General features: G+C 37.9%; 1 protein-coding gene across 1 annotated transcript in view; it reads right to left on the reverse strand.

The window, feature by feature from the left end:
* GTF2B (general transcription factor IIB) overlaps positions 1-12410 on the reverse strand; it is a 31608-nt gene extending 19198 nt beyond the window's left edge. The window contains exons 1-2 of the mRNA XM_003411199.4: positions 12294-12410; positions 7627-7733 (exon numbers count right to left, since the gene is read on the reverse strand). Of these exons, the coding sequence (XP_003411247.1) occupies positions 7627-7733; positions 12294-12310 (124 nt within the window). The 5' untranslated portion in view covers positions 12311-12410. The remainder of the gene's footprint in view (positions 1-7626; positions 7734-12293) is intronic.
* Between the last annotated feature and the right edge of the window lie 756 nt (positions 12411-13166).

A 13166-nucleotide genomic window follows, 5' to 3' on the forward strand; every position in this document is an offset into this window, starting at 1 on the left:
ATCTAAACTACTTTCTGGTATTTTCCTCATATTGCTTTTGAGAACAAGAATTCAGATTTAAATGGTATACAAAAAGTAGCTTTATCTAGAAATCCCTCACAGAGAGATCCTAATTTATAAAAGTCACGATTAAACAATTTCATGTTTATCAACTATGTCGCTATGAGTCAGAATTGACTTGACAGCACTGGGTTTGGTTTTTTGGTTATAACCTAATACTCTGCTGGCTAAAATACCAATGTATAAGCAATGTACAAGGTTAAATTTATGAACAAATTGGTGTTCTAAATATGATTATACTGCCACCTAGTGTCCAAGTTTAAAAGTGACACAATCATACTATTAGGATTTGGAGGAAAATAATGTTGGAACCTGTACTTTAATGATAGGAATGACAAAGCTTGGTTTTAAAACTGGCCCTGTTAATGGTGGATACAGGACATTAAGCATTTGTTAATACCCACAGAACTGTACAACACAAAGAGTAAAGCCTAATGTAAACTATGGACTTATTTATAATAACAATGTATCAATGTGGGTTTATCACTTTTAACAAATGTACCACAGGAATGCAAGATGTTAACAGGAGAAATAATAGGCAGGGGGTAAGGGAGTATATGGGAACTCTCTGTACTTTCTGCACAATTTTTTGTAAACCTAAAACTCCTCCAAAAAATTAAGTCTTAAAAAAAAATTGGTCCTGTTTCAAAGATTATCAATATTTTAAGGATCCCTGATAAAATGAGGCAGCCAAATCGTTTCATATATTAATTTTTTTTAATTTTATAATTCAAATAAGAGGAAAATCAATTAAATAAACTATGACATGCTTAGTTTTAAAAAACTGTTTTAAATCCATTGCCATAGAGTTGATTTCAACTCCTAGTGACCCTATAGGGCAAAGTAGAACTGCCCATAGGCTTTCCAAGGAGAGGCTGGTGGACTTGCACTGCTGACCCTTTGATTGTAACCACTGTGCAACCACGGCTCTGCATTAAATAGAGCCACAAAAAATTGGAAACAACCTAAATAGGTACTACATATTACGCAGGCATTTAAATATTGGGGAGAAAAACATTAAATGTGTGGCAAATTGCATTTTCCAAAGATGGCTGTGAAAATATCTCCCACCCACTGGTTCTTCTGCAATATGACCGTGTTACTCTAACACTGAAGTCTAGCCTCTTCCTCTACCTCCTCCAATCTAGGTGGGCCCTATGGCTACTTTGACAAATGGAATACAGCAGTGATCCTGTGCCAGTTCTAGGCACAGCCTTTCGTTACCCTAGTCCAGCTTCCACTTTCTCTCTCAAAACACTTGTTTTTGGGATATCACTCTTGGAAACCAGCTGCCATGTACACAATACGACTACCCTAAAACAACTATGGAGAAGCCCTGGAGGATGAGAGACCACATGGGGAGGCCTAGGAACACAGAGGTACCAGAAATGCAGGTTTCATGAAAGAAGTCATTATGAGAGTGATCACTCAGGTCCAGCCAATGCCACATGGAAACACTGCCCAGATGAGTGCCCCCCAAACTCCTGACCATAAAATCATACATACACACAGACACAGAATACTGTTTTAAGCCACTAAGTTTTGGGGTGCTTTGTTATGTAATTGTAACCGAACAAGCAATTGGTTCCTAGAAGTGGGGTGCTGCTATAAGAAAAATTTAAAACACAAAAGCACTGGCTTTGGGACTGGGTCATGGGCCTCAAGGAGACTATGAGTGAAAGCTTGAAGGACAGTGAGAACATCATTACTAGAGGCTAGACAAAAGGTAGTCTATATAAGATAAATATGTTTTTTGTATTATGAATTATTTCATTAAAAGAAGTGATGTAATGAGTTCTTTTAGCTGCCTGATTCAGCTGAGAGGAACAATACACGACTTTGAAGATGACAGGCAGGCAGTATGTATGTAGTCATGAGCTTGAAATTAACGGGCATTAGTGACAATGGGAAGTTCGAAGTTTTAAGTACAGATTAAACACAGTAAAGTGCTGGGCTGTCCAGAAATAATTCTGAAAGACTTTCAGTTTCTAAACTTGTTGGGTGATTACTGAAACCACAGGCTGCCCAAAATGTATATTCAATAAGTATAGTATAATCCAAAATGTTTCAGACAATGTAAAATTTTATGGTAAGCATAATCAAACCATGTATCAAGATCATTTATTAGAAAACATATGTTATTGTCTGAATTCAAATCTCTATGATCAACATCTCAAGTATAAAAATGCTACAACTGTTATGTCTTTACTGGACTGCATAGTTCTTCCCTGCTTGAGTTCTTCCCTGTCTCCTTAGCATACACAACAAAGAGCATAAGCCAGCAAGATGATACAAATCGTTACATATTACAAATAATGTAATCTCAATTTGCTATTGATACACAATAATCACTTATATTTATATATATTAATGTATATATATTTTAATTTAGTCTCATGGAGAGTCATGTTCAATTAAGCTATTTTCATCTTAACCATTCACTTGATGACATCCTCAGCAAAAGAGAACTTAGCAGATTCTTGTCTACCTGCCCTTGTTTGGTCATGGAACGGATTCTTCACTTGCAGGACATCATTTATCACACATTTTACCACAAATATCTGTGAATGTCTACTGTATATTTTAAAACAAGTGTTAAGTCATATTTTGTATCAGAAGAACCAATACCACATAAATTAAACAAAGTTAAATTTGACTGTATTAAATTTTTTAATTCTCAGGCATTAAAATTTAGCCTAGTCACTTTAGCTACAATAAAATACAGTAATTCTGACAGTGGTTTTCAGGACTAGTAAGTAAATAAAATAACTAAAAAAAAAATTAACTTCCTTTGATATGAAGTAGCATAAAAATACAAGGAAAAATTAAAGATCCCAAGCATAAAAAAGTGAGTAACCATTCTGAACTAACTTGCTTCCCCAGCTGGTTAATCTTAATCAGCTGTCTTGCTGGTTAAAATGGATGTGAAGCTGATGGGAGAGCTAGAAGTACACTGAAGTATTTTTGCACTACTTTTTAAATGGCTACAGAAGTTAGTAAGAGTTAGGAGGCTGAAATTATCTTCAATTTTATGTCCCTGCTTTACCTTTACAACTTATCATTTTGATCTTAATATTTTAGCAGAATTAGAATACTCTCATTCAGCTCAGAAGCTGGCAAACATTTTCTGTAAAGAGCCATATATACGAGCTTCACGGGTCAAGAGGCAAAATTGAGGATATTATGTATGTACGTGTGTAATAAGTGTGGGACAAATCTAATTTTTAATTGATGAAATTAAAAATAATTAGATAAAATTTAGTGTAATACATGTCCTATTATTGAGAAGAATACAAATCTCTTTTTTGGGGATAACATTTCACTTAATCGGAGTTCAAAGTTAGTGCCCCCATCATAAAAATTGTTTACAAATGTTCATCTCTCAACACTGATGCATAACAAGATTTTATGAATTCATCTTTGAAAAATGTCTTCCACAGATAGATAATGCCAAATACTGATATTAATCAACAAGCATATTATTTTAATTGAGCATATTCATTGCTTGGAAGACATTAGAATTGTACTGCATTCTTCTCTTGATATTTGTCTTTTACCATGTCGTTACACTGCAGATTAATCACTTTCAATTGAAGGTTAAATGGAAGCTCCTTAATTACACAGTTAAATGCATTTTGAAATATAAAAATTTCTTTTGCACTTGCATCAAGGTCTGAAAAACACTGCAGAAACTATAGTTTGAACTGAGAAAATGTATCTGTGGCAAATTTGTATGGGGAATGACAATCTCATTTCTTGCTTTAACTTTTGACAGCACTGGAAGTGTATTAAAGTGAACTGAAACAACTTAACATTAAACCCAAAAACCCACTGGCTTCGAGTCGATTCAACTCATAGCGACCCTATGAACCTGTCAGATACTCCCTGGAAACTCGATAGGGCAGTTCTACTCTGTCCTATAGGGTCGCTGTGAGTTGGAACCGACTCGAAGGCAGTGGGTTTAATTTGACATTACTGTGATTTAAACAATGCTAGCTGTTGTCAAACTGACTTTAGGGCAAAGTAAGTTTTGCACATAAGCACTGTTTTACGTTTTAGGTTGAATTCATTAAAAACATTAACAATTCTGCAGCAGAAGCTAATTTCCAAAGCCATTCACAGTTCAATAATAGTAGAGAGGGCAGTACTGTTTCAGAAAAATTTCAATCTGGGCCCTAAGTTCAAAAAATTGACTAAAACTTTGCCCCTGCTAAGCTTCTAAACTGCTGTGTGGTAGGGCAAGTCAGGATATTCAGTTTCTATTGCTGACAAAAAATTCACAGAACTGATGACACTTAAGTCCAGAGAGCAAATTAAGTTCACTGCTGACACTATGGATTCAATAGCACATAACAGATTCAGATATTTTTCATTAAGTACCTGTAGATGAATAAAATGAGTAATATGCTTTAAACACCTTACATTTTCAGTCTTTGTAAATCTGTCCAACTAAATCTTCTTCACTGTCAATGAATAAGGAAGACTGAATAAGAATTGATGCCTGTGAAATATGGTGTTAGTGAAGAATAGTGGAATACCATGGACTGACAGAAGAACGAACAAATCAGTTTTGGAAGACATACAGCCACAATGCTCATTAGAAGCAAGGATGGTGACACTTCATCTCACATACTCTGGACATGTTATCAGGACAGATCAATCCCTGGAGGGCACCATGTTTGGTAGAGGGTTAGCGTAAAAGAGGAAGAAGACCTTCAAGGAGATGGACTGACAAGAGTGACTGCATAATGGGCTCAAGCATAACAATTGTGAGGATCGCACAGAACCATGCAGTGTTTCCTTCTGTTGTACACAGGGTGGCCATGAGTCAGAACTGGCTTGATGGCATTTAACAACAATAACAAATCTTCTGCTCCACACTATCAGTTATATCTTAGCAGATTCCACTTCAGGTTGTCCTGAATTAGTGTTTTCTCAACTTTTTTGAAAATATTCTCTCCTACAGTTGTTCCATGCAGATGACTCAGAGGTCAATTCTTCAGTCATTTCAAACTCAGCAATGACTCCTTGAATGAAGAACTGAGCAATATCAGTAACACCTTTCAACTCATCAAGAGCCAAGAAAAAATACTTGAAATCATTTGCCTTGATTTTTAGTTGACTATGGATGTTGCTCCCATTGTCAACTCTTCAAGCGATTGTTCTTGCTGAAAGGCTAAAGCCTTAAATAAGTTTATTTTCCCTAGATACATTTATTCAGCTGCTGCAATCGAACACGAATTAACTCACCACTGCTAAATGGCTTTCCCTGCGTGCCTTACAAATGAGTCACTCAGAAAACACTTGCGATGCAGTCTCTTTTTAATTTTTATGAAGAAATTCTGCTTGTGATGAGATATTATTCCATTTTAAGTTTTCTATTATTTTCCTGAGTTGGGGGTACTATGATGAGTGCTTAGTCTGACACTGTCAATGTTTACTGTATTCTTGTAGCACAGCTATAATATCACTGCATAATGAACACAATGCTTTGCCATCTAATTTGACAACAAAATAATTCACACTCCACTGTGCCTTAAGAGCATGGCATTCAAAGTCACTTTTCTTGTTCTGACATGTTGGGTATATACTAGTCATGTCACATTATGACAACACGAGTGACAATCAAAATGCTGTCAAGTTAAAACTACGTCACTGCGATTTGTAGTGCGCTTGTGCAGTACAGTGATGAAAGTGCCACATAAAGTCTCTGTTGCAATTACTAAACTCTGCCTTATTGCATGAAAGCAGCCACAGGTAATACATAAACAAATGTGTGGCTATGTTCCAATGAAACTATTTATAGACACTCGAATTTGATATAAATTTCATGTGTCCTAAACAATTATTCTTTTAATTTCTTCAACCACTTAAAAATGTGTAAAAACCAATCTTAGCAAACAGGCCATATAAAAACAATTGTAGGTCACAGTCTGCCAACCCCAGACTGAACTCAGTGTATTATGAAAGACAATATAGGGTAAAAATCTGGCTCCTGTGTACACAATGGAGCCAGGCTGTCAAAAATTACTTAAACCTCAGTTTCCTCTTCTGTAAAATGAAGATTATGTCACTCGTCACCTCACAGGTTGTCATGAGGATAAAGTAAGTGAATATGTAAACCATTTAGAACAGTGCCTGCTACTTTTGTTACCTACTGTCTGGTCAGCCCCTGACTCATGGTGACCACATGTGTTAGACTAGAACTGATTCATAGGGCTTTCACTGCTGTAATCTTTACAGAAGCAGATCACCAAGCCTTTTCATCTGCAGAGTTGCTAGATGGGTTCAAATCGCCAACCTTTTTAGTTAGCAGTCAGTCGGGAACTTCTTGCACCACCCGACTTCTGAACACTGCATATATTAGCTGTTAGCATGTATTAGCTGTTAACATTGCTTATTGAGTGGAATACAATCCTAAAGGATCTCAACTCCTATTTAGCAACTTTGCATGCTTTAGAATGCCCACTAGAAGTCTGACACAAGCAACCTACATGGATGACTATCTCAGACATCCTCCAAGTAAGATACTTCCATAGTACATCACTACAACACCACCACATGTTTCTGCTATACTTCCTACCCGCAATCCTACTAGCAGTCTCATTCCTAAGTAATTCAAACTGCTATGTATTACCCCTATTCTTGGGTACTGGCTGCAATCTCCAGCATAAAAATAGTATTTCTGAAAAGACCACCTCTATAGATTACTAGTATGCAAAAAGAAAGACAAGTTGAAATTTTAAGTAGCATTAAAAAAAAAAAAAAAACTTTTTTTTTTTTAATTAGCAGTAATTTTATACTAGGAGCCCTGGTGGTGCAGTGGTTAAGCACTCAGCTATTCACCGAAAGGTTGGTGCTTACCAAAAGGTAGGTGGTTCAAACCCACCAGATGCTCCGCAGGACAAAGATGTGGCAGTAAAAATCACAGCTTTGGAAACCCTACGGGGCAGTTCTACTCTGTCCTGTAGGGTTGCTATGAGTCAGAACTGACTCAACAGCAATGGGTAATTTTACACTAAAAATTTAAAAATAGATAGTAATTCCATATGAGCAAATGAAAATTATAGCAAATCATTTTTTGATGACTAAAAGGCCTCAGATGAGACTCAGTACAGATACATCATTACTCCTCTAGAATAAACCATGTTTATCTACTTTCCAAAGTATATAAAAGCCACAAAAATTGGGTTACACTTATTCCTTATTTCATATGGTGTACTGCCACTCCTTCTGTCCCCCGCTAAGTCAAATATTTAAGACTAAGGACTCAGGACGATGTTGAGGAACTTTTCTGTTCTTCTAAATCAGCTGTTTCAATTTTAATTTTTAAATATTTGGTCCCATCCCACATTAAGAAATATATGCATTTGGATATACAGTAAAATTCGATCTCTGGGTGATTTATTTTACTAGTTTCTGTTTCCTAATTCCTTTTGTTTGCATTACAGTAAATATAAACTACTTGTGGGAAAAAGTAAAATATGTGTTCATTAAAAGACAGTTTGGAAAATATGCAAAAGTACTGAAATAGTGATTTTAGTTAAAATCATAATAACCACTCACCTACAACCAGGCCACATTCAGGACAAATCATGTCACCAGCTCTGTAGTCCTCCACTAAAATCGCATCAGGGTGGTTTGGACATGTGACTCTTGGAAGAGCATCCAAACTAAAAGAAAAAAAAAATGCATTTTTATATCCTCTCAGCCAATACGTAACAAAGTACTCACCCAGGCGGGGTTGGGGGGCGGGGGGGGGGGGGGCAGGATTTTAAACACTTTTCCCATGCTGTATGCTTATACTTAAACATTTAAGCTTAATCATCAATGTAAGCATCCCAGTTAGGGTGCTCCATATTCTAGCTAGTAACTAGCAGGTAGATTCCATTGGAACTATTTTTATTAGAGTAGTCGTTGATTTCCAGACATGAAAGGCTTTCAAAGTTTAAACGGAAAACAAAAGGGTTTCTTCTCTTAACATGTAACCTACTAAGATTTTTTTAAAATCTTGATTAATATAATAATGACTACAATAAGTTATGGCATTTACATATAACCACGCAGTTTGAGTCCTTTGCCATTCATTTCACTGGTTGGAGAATAAATCTCAAGTCTATATTTTTCTACTTCCTAGTTACCTTAGGGAAACCTGGTGGCATAGTGGATAAGTGCTATGGCTGCTAAACATAAAGGTCAGCAGTTCAAGTCCTCCAGGTACTCCTTGGAAACTCTATGGGACAGTTCTATTAGTCGGGAACAACGTAATGGCAATGGGTTTGGTTTTTTGTAGTTACCTTAGAACACCAGAGAGATGTTTACCTGTGTTTTATTGGCTACACAAAGGCATTCCACTGTGTGGATCATAACAAATTATGGATAACATTGTGAAAGATGGGAATTCCAGACCGCTTAAATTGTATTCATAAGGAACTTGTACCTAGACCAAGAGGCATTTGTTCGAACAGAACAAAGTGATATTGCGTGGTTTAAAATCAGAAAAGGTGTGCATTAGGACTGAGCAAATAATCCCAGAAGCTGGACTATATGAAGAAGAATGGGGCCTCAGGATTGGAGGAAGGCTCATTAACAACCTTTGGTATGCAGATGACACAACCTTGCTTGCTGAAAGTGAAGGAGGACTTGAAGCACTTACTGACAAAGATCAAATACTACAGCATACAGTATGGATTACACCTCAACATCAGAACCGAATCAATGGTACTTAATGACAACGATATATGTAAATAGGTATTTGTGGCTTTGGATAAACTTTCCTGTGCTAACATATACAATTCAAAATATTAACTCTCAAATAACTTCAAAAATGATGCCCACTGGAAAATAATTCATATTCCTCAAAATGTATATATTTGTGTTAACCAAAACAAATCTTGGGTCTTCTCATTGAGAAAATAAGGGACTGATTTATACCCATGCTTATACCATAAATTATCATAAGGAAAATATTTTAAGAAATTATGACATAAGTAAAATATTGAACAAGCATAAATTATAAAAACTATATAGAAACAAAGGAAAATGTTAGCAGAGTAATAAGTATTACAAATGAATAAAACGGTAGCAATGTAGAACACAGCATACAAACGAAAGGACTGATAACAGATTTTCATGCTTTTAGATAGAATATCCTATAGTATTTTTACGTGTTATCTCTATATATAATGATATGGAAACCTCTCAAAAGATACGCTAAGTGAAAAGAGTAAGGGAAGTACTCTATACGACAATGAAAAATGAATGAACAGTAACATGCTGACCAAAAAACTAGACACAGAATATATATTGGATTATCCCATTTATGTAAACTTTAAAGCAGGCGTCAGAAGTCAGGGCTGGTACTCTTTGGGCAGGGGAAATGATTGAGGACACAAGGGAGGCTTCTGGAATGCTAGTGGTGCCTGATTTCTTGACTTGGGTGGTAGCTATGTACGTGCACTCACTGTGTAACAACTGAGCTGTGCACTTAAAATTTGTGTTTACATTAGGCCCCTTCTTGGGGGCATGGAAGGTAGGAACACATACACATGTTTGTTAAAGCATAAACTCTCTAAGACAACACCAAGAAACTAGTTTAACAATGGCTGCTTTGGGGGCGGAGTAGATGGCTGGGAGCCGGGGAAGGAGGGATACGGTGTTCCACTATATACTCTTATGTACTTTTTATTTTGCACTATTTGTATGTTTTATCTATCCAAAAATAAAAACAGAATCATGCTAAAGTAGTCAACTTCTAACCAAATTGCTCTTCAGAGTAATATAAAAGAGGAACCACGTAAGACGTGGGATGGTGGGAGAAGCCAGATAAATAATAGGGAAGAAATGGAGAAAACAATCATTACTACCATTCAAACAATTCAGACTATCTAATACGTCAAATAGTCCCAAACCTCATTTTATAGCCACCAGCAAGGCAAGATAAATTGAGATACTCTATGTCACGTGCTTTACCGGGTGTCTACTATGTGTCTTGTTCTATATATACCCATTGCTGTCAAGTCAATTTCGACTCATAGCGACTCTATAGGACAGAGTAGAACTGCCCCATTGAGTTTCCAAGGAGTGCCTGGTGGATTCGAAATGCCGACCTTTTGATTAGCAGACACAGCTCTTAACCACTATGCCAACAGGGCTTCCATGCTATATATACGTTATTATTAATCTTCACAACAACCCCGCATGATAGGGATCATCTCTATTTTAAAGGTCATGTTCAGAATAACTTGCCTGAGGTCACAGAACTAGTAAGTGGTGAAGCTTAGATTCGAACCCAGAACATTTGTACTCTTCTCGGTGAGAACACCAAGCAGTTCCATTGCCCAATAACTGTGCATCTTCTCCAAGGGAAAAAAAAAATGCTAAAAGTAGAAACACTAACATTTACTATTTGTTCTTACTTGTAGAAAAAAAAAATCAAGAGCTGGAATAGAGCAAGGACACATAAAATTTAAGAGTTGGCTATGTCTTAAAAAAAAGTTTATTGATTTTTTTTTTAAAACAAATGAAGAAAATAAAGGTGCACAAAGGCAAATGTACTACTTGGGTAAAGTATTGTGACTTTACTAATGATCTGTATTATTTAACTAGGGCTTTGAATGTCTGCTCTGGTTTGACCCCTGTTGAAAAATAGCCTTTCCACCCCAGATATACTGAATCAGAATCTACATTTTAACAAGATCAGTAAGAATCACCTGGGGATCTTGTTAAATGTGGATTCTGACTCAGTATATCTGGGGTGGAGAGGCAAACTCTCAGCAGGGGGCCAAACATGCCAAATTGGTTAGAAGCGCTGCATTTAACTACGGAAACATTTTTTACGAATAAAATTTCCTGCTATAGTATACTAAATGCAAAATTGTGCCCAAATAGAATCACATTTACTTCCATGGTCTAATGCCATGAAAGACTATAAATTGTATTTTGGTGATTTGGGGAAGTTAAAGTTTCCATTTACATAGCAGAAAGGAAGTGTTTTCTGGGCTGACAAAACCACACACAGATAGAATGATTGAGCATTCAATCACAGAATTAGAATCAGTAAACAAGGGTGTCATTGGCCTTAAGGACTGTTGCCAAACACCTAAACAGGCCATTAGCTAAAGCAGCTCTCCTCGCTTTTTTTTTTTTTTTTTAATACAGTAACATAAAATGGTAAGTCCTGGCAGACACTAGAAAGGGCCTGGATTTCTCCAGCTTATGATGTTTGATCAAGGACTTTCATTGGGAACCCAATTCCATACACATACACAAATAACAGAATTGCCTTCTGGAAGTGCTGCAGAAATTAATTTGAAACTTTCAATACATTTTGAGTTAACCAGAGGCCAACTGTGTGATAATAGGAACCAGGTAGCTTAAGTTTCTACACTCTGTTCTAACTTTGGAAAGGTCAACACTGGCATGACTCAGTTTATGAAAATACTAATATCTACCTCATGGGGTAATAAGAGATATAATTAGGGTCTGCATGCATTTTTTAGGTCACTAGATTAAAGGCTGTGTCTAAGGGCACTGCATACATTTCCTGTAGATATGGGTGCACTTAAAAAATAATGTTATCTAGTGACATCTCAGCATATGTAAGTAATTTTCTGCAGACAGAATAAAATTTTCTTCAGTACTCCGCAGAGACATTTGTAAAAAGATCTTTTAAAAGGGAACTAATCAACTTTTCAGAAATGCCCTAGCTTCCACTTCGTGGAGTAGCTGAGATGATAACCAGTTTCCATCCGGCTTACCCAACGTTGACTTTTTCAACTCTTCAGCTATCAGATCGACAGGGACCGGGAACTAACCCTTTCCCGCTCTTTGGAAAGGAGGACTCGCGGCCCCTCAGGCTGGCTGAGCCGTAGGTGGAAAAATATGCGTAGAAAACACTGACATGAAAAAGAACGGTTGAAATATGGGCAACAGGCTAGGCCAAGAGCTGGGGACACAGGGGACCAAAGACGGTGGTGCTCGGGCGAGAAGACCCCACAAAGGAAACTCTTGGGAAGACATAGGACGCTGGGGCTATAACGCCGACGATTAGGTACCCCCTGCGACATCCTGACAGTCCTGCTGTCTGGAAGCGTCACTGTCCGGGCCGGCCAGCCAGTCCCGTTGCACCTTCCCAGTATCTCCGGCCGCTCGCTTCGCCCTACGCGGCTGCTTCATTGGCCGTCTAGAGACCCCCGCCCCTCAGCTAGCCGGGCACCGTCTGACATACTAACCGGCTGGTAGACGCCATCTTCACAGCCACTGCGGCTTCCGAAACAAGGAACAACAGCAGCACTAAGAACAGGAAGAGACTGGCGACACAACGCTTGGAGACGGGCTTTTATAGGCAAATCGCTCACGCAGTCGTACTAGGGCGCGGCTACGGGTCGGGAGATAGGCCAAGAAAATTGAGATCCCGAGTGACACGTGCTTTGCGTTTTCTTATTTATTTATTTTTTCCGATATTTGCCGCGTTGTTGGGTAAGTCAACGAAACTACCTAGAGAAACTCTCAAAGGAACCCTGCAAACAGGCTACACCAGAGCTACCCTCAACCTGACTAAGTTAAAACACGAAGAAAACTCCGGCGTCGAGGCGGAGACCAAGCAAACCTGTATCCCACAAAGGCTTAACCCTCTTCCGGAGAGTCGGTTACTGTAGTTGGAGTACTATGCTAACTTGCCCCCAGGGATGATTATTTCTGACTTAGAGACCTGGAGTAATGAGAGAAAATCACTTAGGTAAGCCAGCACAGGCTCTGTCGTCAGCCAGCATGCTCTGTCTTGTTAATCACATCCCCTAGCCCATCCATGCAAAGGGTAATAATATCTGCCTTGCATACCCTTTTAGAGGAGGCAGGAGATTAAACAAAAGCATGTGAGAGCACTCTGCCGCATGTGAGACAGGAATATGAGGGCCCTGCCCTGACTTTTTTCATGCCTTTTGCAAATTTGACTGATACCTGAAGTGTAGAGAACTTGGCAGAACATCTAGATATGGCAGAAGGTCCCTACATTTATTCATTAGCCAAACTAATGTCTGAATAGTAATAATAACAACAATAATACCACCCCCACTTTGCCGAGAACAAACCACCCTTGACCCTGA

Source organism: Loxodonta africana, chromosome 3 (assembly GCF_030014295.1).
Source record: "Loxodonta africana isolate mLoxAfr1 chromosome 3, mLoxAfr1.hap2, whole genome shotgun sequence".
In the NCBI taxonomy this organism is placed as follows: Eukaryota; Metazoa; Chordata; class Mammalia; order Proboscidea; family Elephantidae; genus Loxodonta; species Loxodonta africana.